Below are 27,852 nucleotides of genomic sequence, written 5' to 3'. Positions count from 1 at the left end.
GAGGGCTGATTAATGTTTCATAGATTTCTGATGATATTAAATAATATTACATTATCAACTTTACCAGCTTAAATGTTTATTTACACATATATACAAACAACAACGTTACCAAAAACGAGCAGATAAGAAAAGGAGAAGAAAAAAAAACTTGGGACAGTCAAACCAAATTCAAGACAGTACTTCAATTATCCCTCCCCAGCACCACATTTCACGTTAGGAATTAAATTACATTTTGAAGGATAAAATTAGGCCATGCTTGAACAAGAGGACCATAACACAGATCAAATACGATACATTTTACCCACAGGCTGCAATGTTCATGGGAGAGCCATGCAGACAAAGCGCATGGAAACACTGTCACACTGTCCTCAGACGAGGTCAGAAACTGAGGGGAAACCCATGACCCTCATCTCCAACCATTAGTCCACCGAGTATTTAACAATAGTCTGTTAATTAAAACAACCCACCTGTATAGACGGGTTGGCTCACAACGTCACGAAAGTGATCCAAGCGCATCGATGTGGCCCGGAATGCATGCGTTGTTATGATAGCTAGCAATAATAGTGAATTTCGTTTTGCATGGCCCGGTGCCCAAGGTGGGTAGGATAATTCACTTAAGACCTCCGTCTACCCGGGGCCATGCAAAATTAACTCCACCATTGACAAGAACCTGCCATGAGGGGAATGGTAGGTGGGTCGTTGCATCTTCTTATTGATATATCTTGTTTAGAGGTGTTTTCGCTAGCTAGCTAGCTAACCAACAATGTATTTGAGAGACAGCATGTACTCATTGTGCAAATGTATTTATGTTTTCAATAAACATTGAAAGTAAATATAGTTTACATGTTGTCAACAATCTAAGCCAGGGATGGCGAACTTTGGGGGTCACAAAATTCTGAACTCATGAGGTCTGGATCTGTGTACCTACATCCATACAGACCCCCTTACATCCAGACACACACATTTTATTTATTACCTTTATTTAACTAGGCAAGTCAGTTAAGAACAAATTCTTATTTTTAATGACGGCCTAGGAACAGTGGGTTAAACAGGGGCAGTATGACAGATTTTTACCTTGTCAGCTCAGGGATTTGATCTTGCAACCTTTTGGTTACTTGTCCAACCCTCTAACCACTAGGCTACCCTGCCGCCCCAACATGCCTTAAGAGCCAGCCCTAACCTTTTGGGGGCCCTACCTTTTGCCCCCCTACCTTGCAAGCAAAACGTGACAGCGGAAGGAATAATATGCAGTTTTACAGCTAATTTCCTGATATTCTACCTTAGGGAGAGAAATGTTTGCTGTTTTTAATATGATATCTGAGTGAGTAACAAAATCAATGGGGCCCCCCTGGTCGGTAATTAGACAAAGTTTAAATAGCTGGCAAGACTAATTTACCAATCTAAAAAATGTTAGCTGACATGGTATAATTGAGTGACTGACATAACATGAGAAAAACTGCTGATACACATCCAAATTTGCCCAACCCGGTCTGGGTTTTTCCCCCCCATAGTTGCGCACGCATCGATTTTGTTGCTAAACAAAACCGCCCCTGGCCTCAGTTGACGCGGCAGGCACGAATCATCAGCAGCTGCAGGAGGATGAAGAGCGGTGAGACAATGAGACCGAACCACAGATCGCGCGCCTGCTCCTGCTCTGCCAGCTTCTGGCACAGCAGCACCTCACACACCAGCTTGAGGCTGAGCACCGTCAGCACCCATAGCAGCCTCAGCACTGCCAGCCTTTTCTCATTCTCCTGGTACAGCCGGATGGACACGATGGCTGTGAAGTAGGTGCTGAGGCCATCAGAGGCAAACAGAGGGATGAAGACCAGCCACCAGCTCATCCCAGGGTCAAAGAAGTCGGCCCGTAGCGCTACCAGCACGCTGAAAACCAGCAGAGCCCCCAGTTGGAGGAAGAGCTCAAAAGTGGCAAAGCCCAGCCATTGGACCAGCTCCCGCAGAGAGAACAGCATTGCCTTAAGGTGGAGGAAGTAGACGCAGGTGGACTGTTCAACCAGGGATGAGCTGGGGTATAGGCACTGGTTCAACTCAGGAGAGGTGATGTTCCAGACTCAGGGTGGTAAAGTGTGAAGGAAAGGAGACATGGACGTCTGGGCAGGAATCCACAGAAGGCAATAGAAGAGGAACTGCTGCACAGACGATAAAGTTCATCTACATCATTGAAGACAGTGGGGGGCAGAGAGGACGGAATACTGTGAGCCAGTGATGAGCTTCACATGTGGAGGATGTCTTCAAAGAATCAAGGTGTTCTGCCTTTATTTAGAAACAGAGATATTTTATTCAGGGCATGACAACAAAATGTAACTTCCATTTATTGAAATGGCCATACACTGAACATCAGTGACAATAACTGTTTACTTCAGTTCCCTTTTACCAAATTACATTGTAACAAGCGTGAAGTCGATTGAAACAAACGTATCAAAAGTTGCAAACATTGTTACAATCTCAATCTGTAAGGTTAGTCTAGACGAAACTGATGTGTCGTTCAGAAATACAATGGTTCGAGGGTAGTGGTGATAGTTGAAATCGCAAACGAATAACGTAATATCTGTCTAGTAGTTAACCGATCAAATGCTGTATTGTCAGATTATTCGGATAGTTAGCTAACTAACGTTAGCTGAGCTACAGTCAGACAGTGCTAGCACAATGAGCTAGCTCGCTATCTACAGAATCTCGTAGCGAAGCCCCTTCTTCATCTCATACTAGCTAGCTACAATCACCACATTCAGCTATTTCTCCTTCTTTGCATGTGTGAACTGATGGGGGTTATTGTATGACATTACAAGGTTTTAACAACAGTTTGTGGTTTTACCTTAATTCACTGAGTTCCGATTTTTTCGTAATGTTTTCCTTCCTTCACTGAGATAGTGTACAATCGCGAGAACTTGTACGTTCACGGAATTTACGGTGGCCGGTTAGTGCGTGAGACTAGTGCAAGCGAAAACCAATGAGCAAGGACGTACTGTACGTACTGTAGGTAAGAACACGAACATTAACCTTGTTGTATGTTAGTTTATGCTGATAAATTACGTTTTGGATGTTGCAAAGTGAACAAGTTATACATTTGCAGAATATGAGCAGGAGGAGTTGCAAGTGTGCTTGCTATAGCCGTTTGGTGTATGGAGCACATGATTCTTGATCGAATAAATTGAAGTTAGCTTTCTGTCATTACATTTAATTGTTTTAAACCTATTGTTTAATAACATATTTAGCTTAATCATTACTAATAGTGGGTGTTGTATGTCATAAAGCACAATATTGTAAGCTTGCTTTCTAAATCAGTCTTTTAACTATCGTTGTATTTTTATTTTATCAAACGCGCTTTTTTTGTTGTCAGGTATCGCTTTAACGTTACTCGTTTCCAGCTGTGACCTTTTGATGTCAGGTGTCAAAGCATGCATTTTGCTTCTCTGGTCCGCGTGCTTATGGATAGTTCCTGAGAAAATAGGAATTATGGACAGACTCTCTCCACCCATTTGATTCGAATATAATTACCTGGTTAGTTGAATAAAATCAGCCATTTTAATATAGATGTAGACGTTTTCATGTTAATAAATCTTTAAATTATATAATTATACGGATCTGGGATGTGCTTTCATAAATGTGAACAATTACTCTTGCTTACGTTGTGTGAAAACCAGCATTATCACTGCTGTCACTCAGGGTCATCCAATTGTTTCGTTTAAGTCGGGTTTCACGCATGCTTGGTCAGTTAATGTGGGTGAATGTGTAAACCATTCTCTCATTCCAATGCCTCTCAGAAATGTGGACGTGAATATAAGTTCCATTGTCAAACACCTCTCTCTTCCTCTCTCCCAGGGCAAAGATGCAACCCGTCGAGTCTCTCCTCCACAGTGGCTATTTCCACCCAACACTCAGATACTGGCAGACCTGTGCCTCAGACTTGAGACCTGAGAACCTCATCTACCCCATCTTCATCACGTAATGTCTCTCCTCTACCACATAGACACTAGGATGTCTTGATGTTGTGATACAAATGTCAAAGTAAGGTAAACTGTACATTACCAGTGAGAAGTTTGTACACACCAACTCATTCAAGGCTTTTTCTTTATTTGTACAATTTTCCACATTGTAGAATAATAGTGAAGACATAAAACTATGAAATAACACATATGTTTGAAAAAGTTTTTAAAAATGAGCATATGTGGGAACTCCTTCAAGACTGCTGGAAAAGCATTCCTCTTGAAGCTGGTTGAGAGAATGCCAAGAGTGTGCAAAGCTGTCATCAAGGCAAAGGATGGCTACTTTGAAGAATCTCAAATCTAAAATATATTTTGATTTGTTTAACTCTTTTTTTTTTTTTGGTTAATATGTGATTCCATATGTGTTATTTCATCGTTTTGATGTCTTCACTATTATTCTACAATGTAGAAAATAGTCAAATGACAGAAAAACCCTTGAATGAGGTGTGTCTAAACTTTTGACTGGTACTGTATATATTTGGGTGGCTATGTGTTTTTGTGACATGGCAGCTTTCTGGTTCTTTTCTCCAACAGTGACAGCCCTGATGCTGTGGAGCCCATCACTAGCCTACCTGGCCAGGCCAGGTAATGACTCCAGATTACCTGTTCATTTGGTTTATAATCTCATCTATGATAATTGCTCATCTATGCTGGGTACAGTAGTTGAATATCCCCAATGTGCTATTAATGTATCATGTATTGTAATCATATTTTAAAACATATGACTTTGAAACAAAAATACTTTCAATTAGAATTATCATGGCTATCTGATTGAGTGAGAATGAGTGGGGGATGGGACCATTGAGAGCAAGGCTGTGACCTCCAGATAAATACTGTGAGGCAGGGTGGATCCAGAGCCAACATCTGGGCCAAGATAAGAAGAGAATCCATTAGCTTTTTGTCCCTCACAACACTCTCTTATCATGCACCATTTGGTTACAATAAAGTAGGCTGTAAACCAATATTGAGCCCTAAGCCTTGGTACTATTATGTGTCAGAGTTGAAAATACTGTGTCTATAGTTCAAATCAAATCCAAGTTTATTTGTCACGTGCGCCGAATACAACAGGTGTAGACTTTACAGTGAAATGCTTACTTACAGGCTCTAACCAATAGTCCAACAAAAGGTATTAGGTGAACAATAGGTAAGTAAAGAAATAAAAAGACAGTGAAAAAAAACAGAAGCAAGACTTTATACAGTAGCGAGGCTATAAAAGTAGCGAGGTTACATACAGACACCGGTTAGTCAGGCTGATTGAGGTAGTATGTACATGAGATGTGGTTAAAGTGACTATGCGTATATGATGATGGGTGGTGGGACATAATTCAGACAGCCCGGTTAGCCAATGTGCGGGAGCACTGGTTGGTCAGCCCAATTTGAGGTAGTATGTACATGAATGTATAGTTAAAGTGACTATGCAAAAATGATAAACAGAGAGTAGCAGCAGCGTAAAAGAGTGTTTGGGGGGGCACACAATGCAAATAGTCTGGGTAGCCATTTGATTACCTGTTCAGGAGTCTTATGGCTTGGGGGTAAAAACTGTTGAGAAGCCTATTTGTCATAGACTTGGCACTCCGGTAGTTATCTAACTTCGGTAGTTATCTAACTTACTAAGACTGATTTGGTTTGTTGCCCAAGGCAAACATGATTTTAGGCTATGGAGATCAAATACATCACAATGCATTGCTAATGAAGTGCCACTATGTAATTGCTTGCCTCAAAGTTGTATTTAAATAGCACTTTGTTGTTTGTCCATTCCCTGTGTCTCCCTCAATCTATTTTTTCTCTTCTCAGATATGGAGTGAATAAACTGGAGGGCATGCTACGCCCCCTTGTGGAAAAGGGCTTGAAGTGTGTGCTGATTTTCGGAGTGCCTGCAAAAATAGCTAAGGTACCAGTAAACTATACTGTATCAAAAATATAAACGCAACATGTAAAGTGTTGGTCCCATGTTCCACGAGCTGAAATAAAAGAAATTTTCCATACAGACAAAAAATGTATTTCTCTTCAATTTTGTGCACATATTTGTTTACGTCCCTGTTAGTGAGCATTTCTCATTTGCTGAGATAGTCGATCCACCTCACAGGTGCTGTAATATCAAGAAGCTGTTTAAACAGCATGATCATTATATAGGTGCACCTTGTGCTGGGGACAATAAAAGGCCACTCTAAAATGTGCAGTTTTGTCACACAACACAATGACACAGATGTCTCAAGTTTTGAGGAAGCATGCAATTGTCATGCCGACTGCAGGAACGTCCACCAGAGCTGTTACCAGAGAATTTAATATTAATGTCTCTACCATAAGCCGCCTCCAACGTCATTGGAGAGAATTTGGGAGTACTTCCAACCAGCCTCACAACCGCAGACCATGTGTAACCACACCAGCCCAGGACCTCCACATCCGTCTTTTTCACCTGTGGTATCGTCTAAGACCAGCAACCCGGACAGCTGATGAAACTGAGGAGTATTTGTCTGTAATAAAGCCATTTTGTGGGGGAAAACTCATTCTGATTGGCTGGGTCTGGCTCCCCATTGGGTGAGCCTGGTTTCCAAGTGGGTGGGCCTATGTCCTCCCAAGCCAACTCATGGCTGCACCCTTGCCCAGTCATGTGAAATCCATAGATTAGGGCCTAATGAATTTATTTAAATTGACTGATTTCCTTTATATGAACTGTAACTCAGTAAAATTGTTGCATGTTGCATTTATATTTTTGTTTAGTGTGTATATATAGGTATTTCTAAACTAGGGTACCAGTGAGGATTTCCTACACTGGACAACTTGTTACAGCTGTTGATAAGTCATTGATAATAATCAGCATTTTCCCCCCCATGTCATTACATTAAGATATGGGGGGATTGTGGCTATCTATATTGAATACGATTCACAAGTTGATTTAAAACCTATGCTTAACCTTTTATCATGGTTGGTGTTTTGACGGATTTGTCTAAAATCGCGTGACATAAAACAACTTTTCTTTCCTTGCATTTATGGCAATGTAACTTGTCGTTATATAATATTATGCATTAATCAGTTAAATTAGACATTGAACTTGAACCCTTTAAGAATCCTGGATCTAATTGTTGGACAGTTTTTTTGTAACTCATAAATGCAGTGTAACTACGTAACATTTAGTTTCTCCTTATGTTACGGGTGAAAATCAAATAAATGATGTAGGCGATTGCAAAATCGAATGCTTCTAACCAAAAGGGTCACCTTACCTTGATACTTAAAACCTAAGTCAATACTGCCATTAAATGAGTTCTTCAATAATTATGCATAATACTTGTTTGATGCGCATTTGTGTCCATTTGATGTTACACCAGTGTAATTTTCACATGTCATCTGATCCAGGAAGGAATTGTCAGAATGACAGTCAAGTGATGAACAGCTGTTGTGATAGTGCATGCGATGCAACAACAGCCCAAGTGCTGGGAAAAAGGTGTACACAAGGAATGTCCCGAATATGTTGGTGTCTCATTCCTTACATTGGTGAAGACAGCTGTGCCTGGATCCACATTGGATCTAATATCCCTAGCGAATTGATATTGAGCATCTGTTGTTGTCTGCTTGATTGACAGCAGGGTCTCGTTAGATTTAACAGAGAAGGCATTAAGATAATGAGTCTATGTTTTTGTGCCACAGATTGGGCAGAGTTTACTGTGCACAATTGTGTAGGATATTCTGGATATAATGACAAGCCTAGTGGTCTTATTCACAATATGATCAGGTAATGAAATAACATGACAAATACATTTTGTTTTCCATGTTACACCTGCAATTTATATCAATTGTACATGTAGGGCTTAATATAGACCCCCCCGGTCTATATTAAGCCCTACATGTACAATTTATATAAATTATACAATTGTATAACACTGAGGTCCTTACAAATTACAATGAAGTGCTTGAAAAAGTCCCTGAAAGTCCTTGAATTTTGCTTGCCAATGTCTTTATGAACCCTGCTTAGAGTATGTATAGTCCTAGGCCTACAGTCGTGGCCAAAAGTTTTGAGTATGACACAAATATACATTTTCACAAAGTCTGCTGCCTCAGTTTGTAGGATGGCAATTTGCATATACCCCAGAATGTTATGAAGAGTGATCAGATTAATTGCAATTAATTGCAAAGTCCCTCTTTGCCATGCAAATGAACTGAATCCCCCAAAAACATTTCCGTCCTGCCACAAAAGGACCAGCTGACAACATGTCAATGATTCTCTCGTTAACACAGGTGTGAGTGTTGACGAGGACAAGGCTGGAGATCACTCTGTCATGCTGATTGAGTTCGAATAACAGACTGGAAGCTTCAAAAGGAGGGTGGTGCTTGGAATCATTGTTCTTCCTCTGTCAGCCATGGTTACCTGCAAGGAAAAATGTGCCGTCATCATTGCTTTGCACAAAAAGGGCTTCACAGGCAAGGATATTGCTGCCAGTAAGATTGCACCTAAATCAACTATTTATCAGATCATCAAGAACTTCAAGGAGAGCGGTTCAATTGTTGTGAAGAATGCTTCAGGGCGCCCAAGAAAGTCCAGCAAGCGTCAGGACCATCTCCTAAAGTTGATTCAGCTGTGGGATCGGGGCACCACCAGTACAGAGCTTGCTCAGGAATGGCAGCAGGCAGGTGTGAGTGCATCTGCACGCACAGTGAGGCAAAGACTTTTGTAGGATGGCCTGGTGTCAAGAAGGGCAGCAAAGAAGCCACTTCTCTCCAGGAAAAACATCAGGGACAGACTGATATTCTGCAAAAGGTACAGGGATTGGACTGCTGAGGACTGGGGTAAAGTAATTTTCTCTGATGAATCCCCTTTCTGATTGTTTGGGGCATCTGGAAAAAAGCTTGTCCGGAGAAGACAAGGTGAGCGCTACCATCAGTCCTGTGTCATGCCAACAGTAAAGCATCCTGAAACCATTCATGTGAGGGGTTGCTTCTCAGCCAAGGGAGTGGGCTCACTCACAATTTTCCTTAGAACACAGCCATGAATAAAGAATGATACCAACACATCCTCCGATAGCAACTTCTCCCAACCATCCAGGAACAGTTTGGTGACGAACAATTCCTTTTCCAGCATGATGGAGCACCTTGCCATAAGGCAAAAGTGATAAGTGGCTCGGGGAACAAAACATCAATATTTTAGGTCCATGGCCAGGAAACTCCCCAGACCTTAATCCCATTGAGAACTTGTGGTCAATCCACAAGAGGCGGGTGGACAAACAAACAACCCACAAACTCCAAGCATTGATTATGCAAGAATAGGCTGCCATCAGTCAGGATGTGGCCCAGAAGTTAATTGACAGCATGCCAGGGCGGATTGCAGAGGTCTTGAAAAAGAAGGGTCAACACTGCAAATATTGACTCTTTGCATCAACTTCACATAATTGTCAATAAAAGCCTTTGACACTTATGAAATGCTTGTAATTATACTTCAGTATTCCATGGTAACATCTGACAAAAATATCTAAAGACACTGAAGCAGTGAACTTTGGAAATTAATATTTGTGTCATTCTCAAAACTTTTGGCCACGACTGTATGTTGTTGTTGTATAGGTGGAGTTATGGGCCAATATGCATACATTCATTTTTATTCCTCTAAGTACACATGTGGTACTGCATGAAAATAATTTGTTTGTTTTAAAACATTTTGTAGTGTTGATCCCAATATCACACATTGGCCCTAATTATTTATAGAAAGACCGATACAGATGTAGGATCTTAATTTGATCACTTTTGTTGAGAATTTTAAAAACTATTCTTAAGTTAGTAATTTCCACTTTAACATTTCAGACTTGATTTGCCCTAATGTAAAATGTATCAACCCCTACAATAAATGTCAATTAATTATAATCCACAGAATAATTCACATTTCCTGTTGCTGCAGGATTATTTCCCTGCTGCAGGATTATTAACCTGCTGTAGCAAACTGTTTCAATTTAAGATCCTATATCTGTATGCACTTGGTATGTATTTAAAAGGCTGACGCCAGATTTCTTGCGCACCTTGTCATCCTCTCAGGATGAGAGAGGTTCAGGTGCAGACACAGACAATACTCCGGCTGTGTTGGCTGTGAAGAAGATAAAGTCTCTTTTCCCTGACCTGCTGATGGCCTGTGACGTCTGCCTCTGTCCCTACACCTCACATGGACACTGTGGTCAGTCACTCAATCACATTCCATTTGTCTAAAACTAATGCAAATATAATTTATTTTGATTGACAGTACATTGTTATAAGACTGCCCTCTGATTCTCCTTCAGGAATCTTGCGGGAGGATGGCACTCTGGACAATGGTGCCAGTTGCCAACGTTTGGCAGAAGTGGCATTGGCCTATGCCCACGCTGGTGAGTTTGTTCACTCCTCACCCCTCTGTTTTCTACTCACTTCTAAAAAAAATAGTGTTTATCAATACCAATGTTGTTATTGTTTATGGGGCCTTATACCCATGTCAATAGTTTAAGATCTCTTGTTTGTCTCGTACAGGCTGTCACATCATTGCACCCTCTGATATGATGGATGGGCGAGTGGGAGCTATCAAACATTCACTGATGTCCAATGACATGGGCAACAAGGTAACAGATGGGAGCACTAGTTTGTACATAAAAATAGAAGGCATATTCATATGGACTCAATAAGGAAAGGAAAACTTGCCTTAAGGAAATCCTCAGTAAGGAAGCCATTTGCTAAAAGGCAGAATTTCCTGAATAAAAATGTCCAAGAAAATACATGTATTTCTTCTTCCTCCTCAGGTGTCAGTGCTGAGTTACAGTGCCAAGTTTGCTTCCTGTTACTATGGTCCCTTCAGGTAACAAATGATTGTAAAACTTAAGATGGGCAGAAAAGGCATTACTTACGCGTTACCATTTGACAAGATGTTCTAAGATCTATTATTATGTGTGTGTAGAGATGCAGCACAGTCCAAGCCAGCATTTGGAGATAGGCGCTGTTATCAGCTGCCCTCCGGTGCAAGGGGCCTGGCACTACGAGCTGTGGTAAGAAAGTGTCTGAAGTCCGTCCATGTGTATTAGGGGGAGATCGTGTTTGTGTCAGAGATCTTCTGTTTACCCAGCTGGTTGAGGTTTTGTTTATGGTTTTATCTCAGGACAGAGATGTCAAGGAGGGAGCAGATATGCTGATGGTGAAGCCAGGACTGCCCTATCTGGACATAGTGAGGGAGGTCAAAGACAAGGTCAGTATGTTCTCCCTCATTAACCCCTTTCTGTCTGGTAACAGTGTTTCAGGCTCTGGGAGTGGTGTTGATAGTTTGAGCTAAATAACCACACCACACTAAATTCACATCCAAGCTTTTCATCAGTTATCTATAAAGACTACAACTTGCCTCTTTAGCTTCTCTTCTGACAACATGAACTCAGCAAAAAAAGAAACAGCCCTTTTTCAGGACCCTGTCTTTCAAAGATAATTGGTAAAAATTCAAATAACTTCACAGATTTCCATAAAGGGTTAAAACACTGTTTCCCATGCTTGTTCAATGAACCATAAATAATTAATGAACATGCACCTGTGGAACGGTCGTTAAGACACTAACAGCTTACAGATGGAAGGCAATTTAAGGTCACAGTTATGAAGACTTAGGACACTAAAGAGGCCTTTCTACTGACTCTGGAAAAACACCAAAAGAAAGATGCTCAGGGTCCCTGCTCATCTGTGTGAACTTCCCTTAGGCATGCTGCAAGGAGATATGAGGACTGCAGATGTGGCCAGGGCAATAAATTGCGATGTCTGTACTGTGAGATGCCTAAGACAGCGCTACAGGGAGACAGGACGGACATCGTCCTCGCAGTGGCAGACCACAACACCTGCACATGATTGGTACAACCGAACATCACAGGTACAGGATGGCAACAACAACTACCTGAGTTACACCAGGAACGCACAATCTCTCCATCAGTGCTCAGACTGTCCGCAATAGGCTGAGAGAGGCTAGACTGAGGGCTTGTAGGCCTGTTGTAACTGTCAAAAACATCACCAATGGGCACAAACCCACTGTCGTTGGACCAGACAGGACTGGCAAAAAATGCTCTTCACTGACGAGTCGCAGTTTTGGCTCACCAGGGGTGATGGTCGGATTCGCATTTATCGTCAAAGGAATGAGTGTTACATTTAGGCCTGTACTTTGGAGCGGGATCAATTTGGAGGTGGAGGGTCCGTCATGGTCTGGGGCGGTGTGTCACAGCATCATTGGACTGAGCTTGTTGTCATTGCAGGCAATTTCAACGCTGTGCGTTACAGGGAAGACTTCCTCCTCCCTCATGTGGTACCCTTCCTGCAGGCTCATCCTGACATGATCCTCCAGCATGACCATGCCACCAGCCCTACTGCTTGTTCTGTGTGTGATTTCCTGCAAGACAGGAATGTCAGTGTTCTGCCATGGCCAGTGAAGAGGCCAGATCTCAATCCCATTGAGTACGTCTGGGACCTGTTGGATCGGAGAGTGAGGGCTAGGGCCATTCCCCCCAGAAATGCCTGGGAACTTGAAGGTGCCTTGGTGGAAGAGTGGGATAACATCTCACAGCAAGAACTGGCAAATCTGGTGCAATCCATGATGGGGAGATGCACTGCAGTACTTAATGCAGCTGGTGGCCACACCAGATACAGACTGTTACTTTTGATTTGTCAAAATCCCCCCCCCCTTTTGTGCAGGGACACATTATTCCATTTCTGTTAGTCACATGTCTGTGGGCCTTGTTCAGTTTATGTCTCAGTTGTTGAATCTTATGTTCATACAAATATGTACACATGTTAAGTTTGCTGAAAATAAACGCAGTTGACAGTGAGAAGACGTTTCTTTTTTTGCTGAGTTTACATGTTTTCACTATCTTTCACAATAGTTTCATCTGCTCCATCGCTTTCTTACCATCCTTCTCTGGTCTCTTCCAGCACCCCACTCACCCACTGGCAGTGTATAATGTGTCAGGGGAGTTTGCCATGCTGTGGCATGGGGCCCAGGCTGGAGCTTTTGACCTGCGCACCGCTGTACTGGAGTCTATGACTGCCTTCCGCAGGGCAGGTGAGAGGGGATGGGAGACTTTGGGTCTGGAGGAACAGTCCTCTGTTCTCTATAGAGAGAGTGAGTTCTACTGCTCTAGTTGTATATTCTTCCCTCTGCTCTAGGTGCTGACATCATCATCACCTACTACACACCTCAACTGCTCACCTGGCTGAAAGAGTAACAGACAGAAGGATGGACATAAAGATGGATCATGTGACAAACTCCTTTTTACCTAGCTGTGCAAGGCTGACCTACACTGACAAATGGTGTCTATTCAAACCAAACTGACATGTGAGAACAGGCAATCTATCTTCATACATTAATTTACAGTTTATTTTTCTATATAACATTGTTACGTCATATTGTTTTTTTCTTTGTGTGCAGCAACCACTAATTCTTACTAAAGGTGGTAGTCTTGGAGCTAGTAGACACATTTGTAAAGCGTATCAAATTCGCTTTGAAGGGTTTGTCTGTTAGATGAAAGAATGGTAATATAAAATATGTTGATTGTGATTTTGTTTTATGGGCATTATTTACTATTCTATAGTTTTCTAAATAGAGTATGACGAATATAGGCCTTGGCTTTTTATAGCTCTGTGACGTCTGTAATAGCTCTGGCTTTAGCGCTGAAATTTAGCTGTGGTTGTAAGGTTGGGTCAAGAAACCTGTAAAGATCTTTTTTACCAGGGTAAATGGTCCTGTCCCAGAAAATAGAGATTTGTTAGATAACAGCAATAAAGCTACAATCAAGTCTGAAATCTGCTCCATCAAGTAACATTTTCTTAATTACATATAACTTTGTTCAATACGTTTGTCATAGATTTTACTAAATATAATGAAAGCAAAATAGGTTGCAGTTCAGATGCACTCGACTCTGCTGGTTACCTTCTGTACTTGGGTGTTGTCAGATATATCCACCTCCCAAACAAGGAGTTTACAGACAAGTCGTCATTATCACAAGCACAGAGGAAAAGTACCGGCTAGACATATGCACAACTATCTAATTCTGTACTAATCAGTGAAATCTTGAAGGAAGGATGCATTTTCAAAGTACAAAAACCCTACCCCTAGTCCCTCTCTAAAATAGCCATCTAAGAGAGAATCTTATTGGCTGGAGGGTTTTCACTGGAAGGTGCCGCTTTGAAGACTGTCCACACATCCTCCCCTGCAAAATAGAAAAACAGGTAGAAGTTTAACATGCTTTACTCAGCTACTATACCTACACACACCCATAGACTTGACAGGACACGTGAAACTGGATGTAAACTAGACATACACATTTTGGCAGGTCAAAACACTTACCCCTGAGCTGGTATTGTCAACCTGTAGCTGATTTGATCTTTCCTGAGGGGCAGCAGCAGGAAACTATGCTGTCAGCCACATAGGACAGCGCTGAGAAGGGACACAATTTCTTAATGTGCAATATTACAGTATGTGTCTGTTTCAGTGCTTTCATGTATTTTCCTCATCCTATGTTCATTACACTGTTATTACTTATATACTAGGGCTCTTCGTTAGGAGAACAGATATTTTTTAACTCCAGTGAATTTCAAAGCTTTCTATTTTGTCTGCCAATCTTTTGTCATCTGTAAATGATGCACAATCGGGAGCATCCTGTCATCACCACCATGTACGGCAACTGCGCCGCCCTCAACTGCAAGGCTCTCCAGAGGGTAGTGCGGTCTGTACAACGCATCACAGGGGGCAAACTAGCTGCCCTCTGTGACACCTGCAGCACCCGATGTCACAGGAAGGCCAAAAGATCATCAAGGACAACAATGACCCGAGCCACTGCCTGTTCACCCCGCTATCATCCAGAAGGCGAGGTCAGTACAGGTGCATCAAAGCTGGGACCGAGAGACTGAAAAACAGCTTCTATCTCAAGGCCATCAGACTGTTAAACAGCCATCACTAACATAGAGAGGCTGCTGTCAACATACAGACTCATCTCTGGCCACTTTAATAAATGGACTTAATAAAGGTATCACTAGTCACCTTAAATAATGCCACTTTAATAATGTTTACATATCCTACATTACTCATCTCATATGTATACACTTTTCTATACCATCTACTGCATCTTGCCTATGGCGCACTGCTATCGCTCATCCATGTATTTATATGTACATATTCTTATTCATCCCTTACATTTGTGTGTATAAGGTAGTTGTGAATTTGTTAGATTAGTAGAACTTTACAGTAGATTACAGTTCCGATTATTCACAATACAATCCTGCACTTTAGTCTACCTACAAGGGCAACCAGCAAAGCTATGCGACAGGCTGGTAAAATGATACCACCCCTGTCAGGTTTCAAGCTGTAACTCCTTGGCCAATTGAGAAAAATCCTAACAATTCTCTTATAGGTGTCTTATTTTGATGAGCATGAAAAGGAATTACTCTAGAAAATGGTAAATTATTGCATTCATTGAATAATGTGTACAATTTTGATTTTAGTTAAAGATTGAGTAAATGATGGTATATTAGACTTGTAATTATTTGCTATATAATGTTGTCATTTTCTTACCGCTGAAGATGAGTCACATCATGGGTTGGCTTCAGAAGATGACCTTGGTCATAGACTATATGGGTTGTGGCAGGTAACTTGTACAGTCACAGGAGCTGAAGAAAGGTGCTCAGTTCTATGCAAGTGCTCTAGCTGTTGGAGGTGGGTGCAGACTGCACAGACAAGCCAATGAGAGAACATTCATCATCACAGATGCCTGCATCAGCAATTATGTATGAATAATGCAGAGGAAACTCACTCTGCTAAACTGTCAACAAATTTCTTTGTCAAATATTTTCAACAAATACATGCTTTTGCTCATTCTATTTTCCTCTACCCAAGAATACATTGAGTAGGCCCATCTTTTATACACACAATATACAGTGCCTTGCGAAAGTATTCGGCCCCCTTGAACTTTGCGACCTTTTGCCACATTTCAGGCTTCAAACATAAAGTTATAAAACTGTATTTTTTTGTGAAGAATCAACAACAAGTGGGACACAATCATGAAGTGGAACGACATTTATTGGATATTTCAAACGTTTTTAACAATTCAAAAACTGAAAAATTGGGCGTGCAAAATTATTCAGCCCCCTTAAGTTAATACTTTGTAGCGCCACCTTTTGCTGCGATTACAGCTGTAAGTCGCTTGGGGTATGTCTATCAGTTTTGCACATCGAGAGACTGAATTTTTTTCCCATTCCTCCTTGCAAAACAGCTCGAGCTCAGTGAGGTTGGATGGAGAGCATTTGTGAACAGCAGTTTTCAGTTCTTTCCACAGATTCTCGATTGGATTCAGGTCTGGACTTTGACTTGGCCAGTCTAACACCTGGATATGTTTATTTTTGAACCATTCCATTGTAGATTTTGCTTTATGTTTTGGATCATTGTGTTGTTGGAAGACAAATCTCCGTCCCAGTCAGGTTTTCCAGAATGGTCCTGTATTTGGCTCCATCCATCTTCCCATCAACTTTAACCATCTTCCCTGTCCCTGCTGAAGAAAAGCAGGCCCAAACCATGATGCTGCCACCACCATGTTTGACAGTGGGGATGGTGTGTTCAGGGTGATGAGCTGTGTTGCTTTTACGCCAAACATAACGTTTTGCATTGTTGCCAAAAAGTTCAATTTTGGTTTCATCTGACCAGAGCACCTTCTTCCACATGTTTGGTGTGTCTCCCAGGTGGCTTGTGGCAAACTTTAAACAACACTTTTTATGGATATCTTTAAGAAATGGCTTTCTTCTTGCCACTCTTCCATAAAGGCCAGATTTGTGCAATATACACCTGATTGTTGTCCTATGGACAGAGTCTCCCACCTCAGCTGTAGATCTCTGCAGTTCATCCAGAGTGATCATGGGCCTCTTGGCTGCATCTCTGATCAGTCTTCTCCTTGTATGAGCTGAAAGTTTAGAGGGACGGCCAGGTCTTGGTAGATTTGCAGTGGTCTGATACTCCTTCCATTTCAATATTATCACTTGCACAGTGCTCCTTGGGATGTTTAAAGCTTGGGTAATCTTTTTGTATCCAAATCCGGCTTTAAACTTCTTCACAACAGTATCGCGGACCTGCCTGGTGTGTTACTTGTTCTTCATGATGCTCTCTGCGCTTTTAACGGACCTCTGAGACTATCACAGTGCAGGTGCATTTATACGGAGACTTGATTACACACAGGTGGATTGTATTTATCATCATTAGTCATTTAGGTCAACATTGGATCATTCAGAGATCCTCACTGAACTTCTGGAGAGAGTTTGCTGCACTGAAAGTAAAGGGGCTGAATAATTTTGCACGCCCAATTTTTCAGTTTTTGATTTGTTAAAAAAGTTTGAAATATCCAATAAATGTCATTCCACTTCATGATTGTGTCCCACTTGTTGTTGATTCTTCCCCCAAAAAATACAGTTTTATATCTTTATGTTTGAAGCCTGAAATGTGGCAAAAGGTCGCAAAGTTCAAGGGGGCCGAATACTTTTGCAAGGCACTGTATATTGTGTATTTGTTTACTATTGTTATTATTTTTGTGTTTATAAACCTCTCTGATAGTGCACAATAATTCCCTAACGACCAATTGCTGCTATGTAATTGATTGGTTTACCCCTGGTTTTAATGTCTGGTTTACCATTCTGATGAGATGGCGAGTGTTCTGAAATCCACTTGTCGGGTCTATAACATGTGGGGCAGGAGACTTCTCGCGTTTGTCACTAGTGACCACAAACCACCCGAATTTATGATTTCATGATTATTATTGTTTACAATCGAGTCTTACAGGTGCAGAACATTGTCATTTTTCCTGGTTCGCTAGCTACAGTAGCTACCTCTGGTTAGCCATTTGATTCGTCTCCATAAAGATTGTCCACGGGCAGGTGGTTCACGGTTTCATATTATACGAATTTATGTTGGGGGGAAAAGTAGTTATTGATATAGCTACATCAATGTTTAAGGACACACTTGCAGAGTGACATTTAGGAACGTATGACAGCTAACGTTAGCTTGTAGCTTATCTTGCTATCGCGTAACGTTAGCTAGGTAACGTTAACTTAGTTAGCGAGCTAAAAGGTTTTGCTTCCCTAAATGTGTAGCTTTCAATATATTAATCACACATTTCAAAACAAACCGTAACGAATATTGTCTGTTTTAATTTGACTGTTATTTTTAGTTGGAGGTATGTAGAACATAGCTAATTGTTGATGCCGGTAATGTAACTAGCAGGCCTTTGATCAATACTAATTTATATTAACGTTACACATAAGAGTCATTGGACGACGCGAAAGCGTCTTCTATGGGGAGTCTAAGAGCCCCGACGCTCGGTCGGATATTATTAACATGCATCACATGCGGTACCGTTTTTGAAGCATAAGGACCTTAACTTTAATATCAGCGATAAATAATTTTCAATAAACAACAGGTTAAATTGACACACGTAGGTTTATGGTTCCCACACAGCCATATGTCCATGTTACAGCGCTTGTTTACGGGAGACAGAGTGGACTAACGTTACATGCATCTCCCAACACCTGTGTGTAAACTGAAGAAGGATACCACAAACGGGTTGTCGTTGGAAAATAATGTCGGCTGCAACTGTGTTAAAATCGATTAAAACAGTGTACATTAAGTGTATATTTTTCGTTTGTACAACTATTTTGATGTGATATGAAATTAGAGATATTAGAATCCGATTCACGTTTGAGAATCGAGAATCAATTGAGAATCGATTCACGTTTAGATGGCGTATTTTGCTGTTTTGGCTTCCAGAGCAATTCGCCTATAAACAGAACAAGTCCTTGGTTTAGCTAGCAATCTAATGTTTACAGAAAGGGGGTTGTTTGTTTGCGAATGCAAGATTAACGTTAGCTAGTAACTTCAGAAGATTCGCTAGCAAACGTTGTAGCTATATGTGGATAAGTATAATTTATGGATATAGCCACCATTCCTTGTTGTGTCCATTATTCCATATGATCCATACTGATGATTATACACATGACTGGTTAATTCCATATCATTCTATCAACTCGTGACTGGTTGCTGGACCTCAGTGGGCAAACCTTGCCATGTGGTGTGGGGTTCCAGTCAAACTCTTAGCTGTCATGTTTACTATAAAATGAGTTGGTAGGAAATGGGGTTATTTTCTGGGGCAGGGTCTTATATGTTTTGGGTGCTGCTGTCATGCATGTGTTACTGTATAGCTTCAAATCCCAAAAACATTTTATTAGTGCCAAATACAACAGGTGGAGACCTTACAGTGAAATGCTTACTTACAAGCCCCTAACCAACAATGCAGTTTCAAAAAAGTAAGGATAAGAATAAGAGATAAAAGTAACAAGAAATTAAAGAGCAGCAGTAAAAGAACAATAGCGCAGGTTGAGAGCTTCAAGTTCCTTGGTGTCCACATCAACAAACTAACATGGTCCAAGCACACCAAGGCAGTTGGGCACGACAAAACCTATTCCCCCTCAGAAGACTGAAAAGATTTGGCATGGGTCCTCAGATCCTCAAAAGGTTCTACAGCTGCACCATCGAGAGCATCCTGACTGGTTGCAGCACTGTCTGGTATGGCAACAGCTCGGCCCAGACCACAAGGCACTACAGAGAGTAGTGCGAACGGCCCAGTACTTCACTGGGTCCAAGCTTCCTGCCATCCAGGACCTCTATAACAGGCGGTGTCAGAGGAAGGGTCTAAAAATTGTCAAAGACTCCAGCCACCCTAGTCAAGCCATAAGACTCCTTGTCAAATGGCCACACAGACTATTTGCTGTGCTGCCCCCAACCCCCTCTTTACACCACTGCTACTCTCTGTTTTCATCTATGCATAGTCACTTTAATAACTCTACATAAATGTACATACTACCTCAACTAACCAGTGCCCCCGCACATTGTATTGGTACCCCCCTGTATATAGTCTCTCCACTGCAGCTCCGTCGATGAGAATGGGGGCGTGCTCAGTCATCTTTGTCCTGTAATCCACAATCATCTCCTTTGTCTTGATCACATTGAGAGAGAGGTTGGTGTCCTGGCACCACACGGCCAGGTCTCTGACCTCCCTATAGGCTGTCTCGTCATTGTCGGTGATCAGGCCTACCACTGTTTTGTTTTTTTTACCCCGTTTTCTCCCCAATTCCGTGGTATCCAATTGTTTTAGTAGCTACTATCTTGTCTCATCGCTACAACTCCCGTACGGGCTCGGGAGAGACGAAGGTTGAAAGTCATGCGTCCGTCAAGGTCTGCACCGTGAAAGACTGCACCGTCAAGGTCTGTCACATCATATGACCTGAGAAGATGGTAGCTTTAGCCTAGGGCTAGGGATAAGCCAAATAAAGATGACCATTGTGCACCAATATTTGTTTTGTTGGTTTCCACAACAACAGTCACAAAGATACATTTCGGCCTCAAGGCCTATGTTAGCATAACTGCTGTTATGCAAAAACAAAAATATAAATATTTGTCAATAATATTATAGCACAGGAACCATCACGGACCTGAGTTTCAAGCTTGTAGTGCCCAAAAATGTGATGTAAGGGGAAAGAAATTTAATTGTTGAGATTTGCACTTCGTAGCTGTAGACTTGACATCTACTCTCACATTTTCCTGTTCTCATCTTTAAACCACTCGTCTCTCTCCTCACCCAACATCCTCCTCTCTACTGTGCTGGCCAGCTTTGGGACACAGAGCGGCCCGATGGCACCATTACCATGGTGCACAGCTCCAGCATGCTCCACTTCAACTGGGGCTACACCCAGTTCTCCCAGTTCAACACTGACGACACCCTGCTATTGGTGTCTGGAGTCTACCTGGGCTCTAATCAAATCAAATTTTATTTGTCACATACACATGGTTAGCAGATGTTAATGTGAGTGTAGCGAAATGCTTGTGCTTCTAGTTCTGACAATGCAGTAATAACTAACGAGTAATCTAACCTAACAATTTCTAACACGTAAAAAAAACAAATACTGCATAGTTTCCCAGGAACGCGAAGCGAGGCGACCATCTCTGTCGGCGCCGGAAGTCACTCTTCCTCTGGGGAGATTGCTGTCATCTGTCTTGGTAGGACACACACACCTGCTATTTCTCACTCACTTTTTGTCTCCTTCCTTGTCTCTCCTCTATCTCTTTCTCATAATGTGCTTTCATTGGTAATTGTTCTGGAATGTGCATCACAAGGCATTTAACAAATGAAATTAGGCTACTTAATTCAAAACGCAAGTTATCCTCATTAGAAATGTTTTGGTACGCAATGACGTTACTTACGACACAGACATTGTGACTCATGTGTGGCACATAGATGGAGCTCAGTATGAGGACATGTGGAGGAAAACTAAATGGCATACACAGCACACCTCTTAATTATAACCCTAACAGTAAGGCAACAAACATTTCCTCAGTGTTTGTTTGCATGCAAAACAGGTCTTAAAAGTAGCATATTTGCTCTGAAACACCCAAGCCAGATTATAACCATTTTTTATAACCCATTTCAGTTGTGCAAGTGCATCTGTGAAAACACAAAGAATCTCATCACACCTGAGACACGTTTTTGCAACATCATATGAAATAGGCCTACCTGTATTCATGAAGATTGATCTGACCTTTCTATGATAACATAACTGATATCTAAAATATAACAATATTTTCTATTCTCATACTCTAATTGGTCCTTATCCAATGTGGGTAATATAGATAACCATGGGTGTGTCTTGTCCTGCTCTCCTCCACAGAGAACTACACCCTCCTGTCCTGTGTGAGGAACAAGCCCTACGATGTGTTTGGCTGCTGGCTGAACGAGACCCACCTCGTCTCTGGCAACCTGCACTGGATCGGCAACATGACCTCCTGCTCTGTGCTCTGGCTCAATAAAGCCTTTCAGGTCGGTCCCATACATGGTCATAAATGTTATCGTTGGTAGAGGACAAAACAGCTGTGGGACTATTTGCCTTTATATAGTGACCATTTTGACTGGGTCATCTTACAACTAGTCAAACTGAATTAAACTGTGGACTTCCAACACACAGAATTATAGGATCTCTCTGGTTTCACTAATCTTGGTTTCTTTGAACAAGGTTTTGGTCTATGTCAGCTCTCTAAGTTCGAGTTATCAACTCCCTAAAGGCGTCCGCATGCTTGTGATGTTTTGGTCTTCGGTAAGGTTTTTTTCGTCTGTTTGTGCGCACACCAAAAATATAGTCAGGCAGAAGTCTACGCCCTTTCATTGGTCATCAGTAGAGATTCTTCAATTTAGTGTTTCAAATCATATTTTATTTGTCACATGCGCCGAATACAACAGGTGTTGCATTTCACCTTACAGTGAAATGCTTACTTATGAGCCCCTAACCAACAATGCAGTTAAAAAAATATGGATAAGAAATAAAACTAACAAGTAATTAAAGAGCAGCAGTAAAATAACAATAGTAAGACTATATACAGCGGGGTACCGGTACAGAGTCAATGTGTGGGGGCACCGGTTAGTTGAGGTAGTATGTACATGTAGGTAGAGTTATTAAAGTGACTATGTATAGATGACAACAGAGAGTAGCAGTGGTGTAAAGAGGGTGTGGGGGGGCGGCACAGCAAATAGTCTGGGTAGCCATTTGACTAGATGTTCAGGAGTCTTATGGCTTGACTAGGGTGGCTGGAGTCTGACCATTTTTAGGGCCTTCCTCTGACACCGCCTGATATAGAGGTCCTGGATGGCAGGAAACCTGGCCCCAGTGATGTACTGGGCCTTTTGCACTACCCTCTGTAGTGCCTTGTGGTCAGAGGCAGAGCAGTTTCCATACCAGGCAGTGATGCAACCAGTCAGGATGCTCTCGATGGTGCAGCTGTAGAACCTTTTGAGGATCTGAGGACCCATGCCAAATCTTTTCAGTCTCCTGAGGGGGAATGCCCTCTTCACGACTGTCCACCAAGGAACTTGAAGCTCTCAACCTGCTCCACTGCAGCCCCGTCGATGAGAATGGGGGCGTGCTCACTCCTCTTTTTCCTGTAGTCCACAATTGTCTCTTTTGTTGTCATTCAAAGTTACAGTTCATACAAAGAAATCAGTTAATTGCAATAAATTAATTGGGCCCTAATTTTAAGCTATGGATTTCTCATGACTGGGCAGGGGCACAGCCATGGATGGGCATGGAAGGGCATAGGTCCACCAACTTGGGAGCCAGGTCCAACCACTGGGGAGCCAGGCCAGGCCAAGCCAATCAGAATTAGTTTTCCCCCACAAAAGGGCTTTATTACAGACTGAAATACTACTCAGTTTCATCAGCTGTCCGGGTGGCTGGTCTCAGAACATCCCGTAGGTGAAGAAGCCAGGTGTGGAGGTCCTGGTTGGACCTACTGCCAAATGATCTAAAATGACATTGCAGTGGCTTATGGTAGAGAAATTAACATTACATTCTCTGGCAACAGCTCTGTTGGACATTTCTGCAGTCAGCATGCCAATTGCATTCTCCCTCAACTTGAGACATCTGTGGCATTGTGTTGTGCCAAATCTGCACATGTGTCTTTTTATTGTAGCTTCTTGATATGCCACACCTGTCAGGTGAATAGATTATCTTGGCAAAGAAGAAATGCTCACTAACGGGGAAGTAAACAAATTTGTGCAAAACATTTGAGAGAAATAAGCTTTTTTGCGAATTGAATATGTATTTTATCTTTTATTTCAGCTCATGAAACATGGGACCAACACATTACATTTTGTGTTTATAGGGAGAGGACAAGACCTACCTGCTCTTCACCACCGGCAGCCTTACCTACTTCCCCCACCAGATAGGAATCAAGCGGATCATGCCTGACCAGATGATCATGTCTGGGCCTGTCCTGGGGGAGGAGAGCAGCACAGACAAGTTCTTTGACTCTCTAGACCATGTGATCGGCATGGGCCTGTCTCCAGACCACAGGTGAGGGAGTGAGTGTGCGTCATGGGCAGCAGTGTGAAGAGGCTGAATAACTTAGTTGCAAGGCTACAGGTGCAAAGATGTGACAGAAGGAGTGCACCTGAAACCCATTTGAATGACTGTCATAAAAACCTCATAGTAACTAATCTCTCATGGACAGATTCTCGCGGACAGATTAAACGGCAAGAATCTGTCAAAGCTCAAGCATAATTGTGTGATTACGAGCAGCAATAGTTCCTGGTTTTGGGGTTTTATCATTGATTATCTGGACGAATCAGCATTGGGCGAACATGGTGCTTAAGTTGGTGCAGGGATTTTCAAGCCCACAATTTTTAGTGGAAACTGTTTATCGTAAAAATTGATGAAAACCAAAATTTGCTTTTGGCCATGATGAACACTGGTTTATGAGGGGAGTAGAAGGGTGAATTTAACAGAGAGTGTGAGAAACTGATGGATGTCCCTCTTTAAAATGGGTTTGGCAGAGTTTCCTTTTGCACAATGGTAATCACAATTGTTAACTGCATTTCCCCCAGAAGTAAATCAGGAAATGAGAATTTAGCTTCTGGGTAACCAAGATTACATAGTAAATATTTGTCTTACAACATCACCTTGCTTTCCTCACTTTGTTTTTAATGCTGAACAAGTACACCTTTACCAAGACCGTCCATGCTGTTGTCTCTGTCCAGGTATCTGTATGTGAACAGTCGAGCGTGGCTGGCGGGCTGGGTGATCTCTGACCCCATGTCTCCGCACCCCATCGCTGAGGAGATTGACCTGCATGTCATTGACCTGAATAGCCTGCGGGAGGAGAGGCGGAGCCCTTAGGCCCACCGAGCCTTCACGCCCAACGAAGAGTGCTTCTTTATCTTCTTGGATGTCAGCAGAGATTTTGTGGCCAGGTATGTATGTCACGGCTGCTTTAACAGTTACAGGCAGTATGGGGTTACTATGGGTTTATAAATGACTTCCGATCCCTTTTTCAATGTTATTGGGCCTTTGTATCAGATACTAACAGAGCAATTGTGTGTATTATATGAAGGACATATTCTTCCATATACAGATTTGATCATCTTTAATCCTGTTCAGCATGTGTTTTATGAAGTTGAACTAAATGTAATGCAAACCCCAGCTGGGCACAGAAATCACCTACAGTACCTTCAGAAAGTATTCACACCCCTTGACTTTTTCCACATTTTGTTATGTTACAGACTGAATTTAAAAGATATTAAATTGTGATTTTGTGTCACATGCCTACACCCAATATCCCATCATGTCAAAGTGGAATTAGGTTTTTAGAGATGTTAACAAATGAATACAAAATTAAAATGTCTTGGGTCAGTAAGTATTCAACCCCTTTGTTATGGCAAGCCTAAATAAGTTCAGGAGTAAAAATGTGTTTAACAAGTCACATAATAAGTTGCATTGACTTTCTCTGTGTGCAATAATAGTGTACAAGAATACAGGCATCCTTCCTAACTCAGTTGCCGGAGAGGAAGGAAATCACTCAGAGATTTTACCATGGGGCCAATGGTGACATTGAAACAGTTACTGAGTTTAATTGCAGTGATAGGAGAAAACTGATGATGGAACAACAACATTGTAGTTACTCCACAAAACTAACCTAAATGAAAAGGAAGCCTGTACAGAATAAAACATATTCCATAACATGCATCCTGTTTGCAATAAGGCACAAAAGTAAAACTACAAATAATTTAACCTTATGTCTGTAATGTTTGGGGAAAATTCAACACAACACATCACTGAGTACGACTCTTCATATTTTCAAGCATAGTGGTGGCTGCATTATGTTATGGGTGTGTTTGTCATCGCCAAGGACTAGGGAGTTGTTTAGGATAAAAAGAAACGGAATAGAGTTAAACAGGCAAAATCCTAGAGGAAAACCTGGCTCGGTCAGCTTTGCAACAGACACTGAGTGACATTCATCTTTCAGCAGGACATGAACTTAAAACACAAGGACAAATATACGCTTGAGTTACTTACCAAGACAACATTGAATGTTCCAGAGTGGCCTAGTTACACTTTTGACATAAATCAGCTTTAAAATCTATGGCAAGACTTGAAAATGGCAGTCTAGCAATGATCAACAACCAACTTGACAGAGCTTGAATAATTTTATAAAGAATAATGTGCAAATATTATACAATTTAATTGTGCAAAGCTCTTAGATTTACCCTGAAAGACTCACAGCTGTAATTGCTACAAAAGGTGATTCTTACGTGAATTGATTGACTCAAGGGTATGAATACATATGCAAATTAGATTTCTGTATTTCAATAATTTGCTAAAATTTCTTAACATGTTTTCACTTTGTCATTATGGGGTATTGTGTGTAGATGGGTGAGAATTTTAAAAACATTTTTTTATTCATTTTGATTTCCGGCTGTAACACAACAAAATGGGGGAAAAGTTAAGGGGTATGAATACTTCACTCGTCATTCACCAGTGATTATCACTCTCCCCCTAGTGGTGCAGAGGACAAACATGGTTACATCTGGGACCACCACCACAACATCTGCCTGGCGCGGCTGCAGCATGACGTAGTGGTCAACTCTGTGGCCTTCAGCCCGACCGACCTGGAGCAGCTGCTCTCTGCCAGTGACGACTCCACCATAAAGGTGTGGCACTCGGCTCGTCCGCCTGGCACAGACGCCCGCCCGTCCCCCGCACCCTCTCCTGGCTGATCCGCAACAAGAACAGCACCTCCGCCAACGGGAAACCCTGACCACCTGAGATGGGTGGGAGGGGACTGGAAATGAGAGCGGGGGAAAGACTGACGCACACTCCAGGAGTAGCTATCTTCATTGTGGGAAAATCACACTTTTTATGCCTGCCTACACAGTGTGGTAGATATGACATCACCAACCTCCAAGGACATGTGACACCTGGGGTAAGCCACAAGGAGGCATAATTGCAACAGCAATTTCACAGGCCTCTCCATAAATGTCCTTTTTGAAGGTGACACCTAGCAAGGTGAATTGCTGTCATGGTGAAGGTCATACGGTACAGGTAAATTCTTCCTGGACCTTTGCAAGGTCTGGGAGGGAAATTACATTCATTGATTATAACGATCATGCTTCCAAAGAATGAATGAGCTATTGGAGAAGAAACATGAGAGACTACTTCAAGAAAAAAAAATATTTTGAGTTTGTTCACTGAATGAAGAGAAGAGATGTGGACACTAACATATGGTCAAAGATCACACTTGTGTGTTTTGTCTTCTGTTTTTAAGTCTTTCGATCTATGGGCATGTTTGCACATATTCTTTCACATTTGTTTATGTTGGGTTGTACTTTCACATCAGTGATGTCATATGATTGCAGAGCTGAGGAGGTCTGCAATTACCAAGAGCAATTCAAGTGGTCTGGTACCTCCTGAAAGTGTGTTTGTGAATGTGTGTCAGAGGGGCCCGAATAATCCAGGACTGTAATGTCCGAAAAGGTATATCTTCATTGTTACACTCAAGTTTCACCAAATTGTCACGATAGAAATATCACTGAACTTTGTTGCTACATTCCACAATCTACAAAATTACTCTGACTCTCCTTTAAAACACATGCTAGATGAATAAGGTGACACAACCGACTCATTGCTCCTGAACACTGCCAGTATGACGCCAGTTTCAAATCAATCTTTTACTAAATGGTTGTAACAGTCCTGTGGTCATTTTATCCCTGATGGATGAACATCCAACTGGTCATGGGATGGGTTCACAGGAAGACGTGTCTTTATTACTATTGTGTCAGCAAATATGCTCAATGAATGCTTCCAAAGAGGCTTCCAATGGGAGTGCCACCTATTATACCCCAACTGGTCCAAGGTCATACGGTTAATGTGAAAACTGGCAATATCAAGGCAGTATTCCTTTGAAATTGTTTTGCAGCCATCGGGTAAAGATATCCGTATCTGAACTAGCACACGATTTATGTAAGTGTTGCATTTT

The 27,852-nt window shown here is 41.8% G+C and overlaps 2 protein-coding genes and 1 pseudogene across 5 annotated transcripts; 2 read left to right on the top strand and 1 right to left on the bottom strand.

The window, feature by feature from the left end:
- Positions 1-56: 56 nt before the first annotated feature.
- On the bottom strand, positions 57-2,946 carry LOC112220411 (transmembrane protein 203). Its single transcript, XM_024382310.2, has 2 exons — positions 2,834-2,946; positions 57-2,274 (listed from the first exon to the last, which is right to left on the bottom strand). The coding sequence occupies exon 2, from the start codon at positions 1,971-1,973 to the stop codon at positions 1,557-1,559; it is 417 nt and encodes a 138-aa protein (XP_024238078.1). The 5' UTR covers positions 1,974-2,274; positions 2,834-2,946; the 3' UTR covers positions 57-1,556.
- LOC112220410 (delta-aminolevulinic acid dehydratase) lies at positions 2,900-13,766 on the top strand. Of its 4 annotated transcripts, none has more exons than XM_024382306.2 (12): positions 2,900-2,998; positions 3,841-3,963; positions 4,539-4,589; positions 5,799-5,895; positions 10,020-10,155; positions 10,259-10,342; positions 10,482-10,570; positions 10,748-10,803; positions 10,903-10,990; positions 11,101-11,187; positions 12,897-13,026; positions 13,131-13,766. In XM_024382306.2, the coding sequence occupies exons 2-12, from the start codon at positions 3,848-3,850 to the stop codon at positions 13,187-13,189; spliced, it is 993 nt and encodes a 330-aa protein (XP_024238074.1). In that variant the 5' UTR covers positions 2,900-2,998; positions 3,841-3,847; the 3' UTR covers positions 13,190-13,766. The 4 variants fall into 4 exon arrangements, with proteins under 4 accessions (XP_024238074.1, XP_024238077.1, XP_024238073.1 ...); XM_024382305.2 differs by having other exon boundaries at positions 2,905-2,994; XM_024382308.2 differs by lacking the exon at positions 2,900-2,998 and adding an exon at positions 3,382-3,519.
- A 4,434-nt stretch (positions 13,767-18,200) lies between these two features.
- On the top strand, positions 18,201-26,615 carry LOC112219722 (annotated as a pseudogene).
- The last annotated feature ends 1,237 nt before the right edge of the window (positions 26,616-27,852 follow it).

The sequence above is a fragment of the Oncorhynchus tshawytscha genome, linkage group LG20 (genome assembly GCF_018296145.1).
Source record: "Oncorhynchus tshawytscha isolate Ot180627B linkage group LG20, Otsh_v2.0, whole genome shotgun sequence".
Lineage (NCBI taxonomy): Eukaryota > Metazoa > Chordata > Actinopteri > Salmoniformes > Salmonidae > Oncorhynchus > Oncorhynchus tshawytscha.
The sequence above is the reverse complement of the archived record's forward strand: the minus strand, read 5'-3'. Positions and strand labels throughout refer to the sequence as shown.

What these genes read in the sequence shown, in the direction of transcription:
- LOC112220411 (XM_024382310.2), bottom strand. Translation starts at nt 1,973, where the DNA reads ATGCTGTTCTCTCTGCGGGAGCTGGTCCAATGGCTGGGCTTTGCCACT.
- LOC112220410 (XM_024382305.2), top strand. Translation starts at nt 2,969, where the DNA reads ATGAGCAAGGACGTACTGTACGTACT. An exon ending in TGCCTGCAAAAATAGCTAAG is followed by an intron (nt 5,896 to 10,019) that starts GTACCAGTAAAC and finishes TCATCCTCTCAG; the next exon opens with GATGAGAGAGGTTCAGGTGC. An exon ending in TGTTACTATGGTCCCTTCAG is followed by an intron (nt 10,804 to 10,902) that starts GTAACAAATGAT and finishes ATGTGTGTGTAG; the next exon opens with AGATGCAGCACAGTCCAAGC.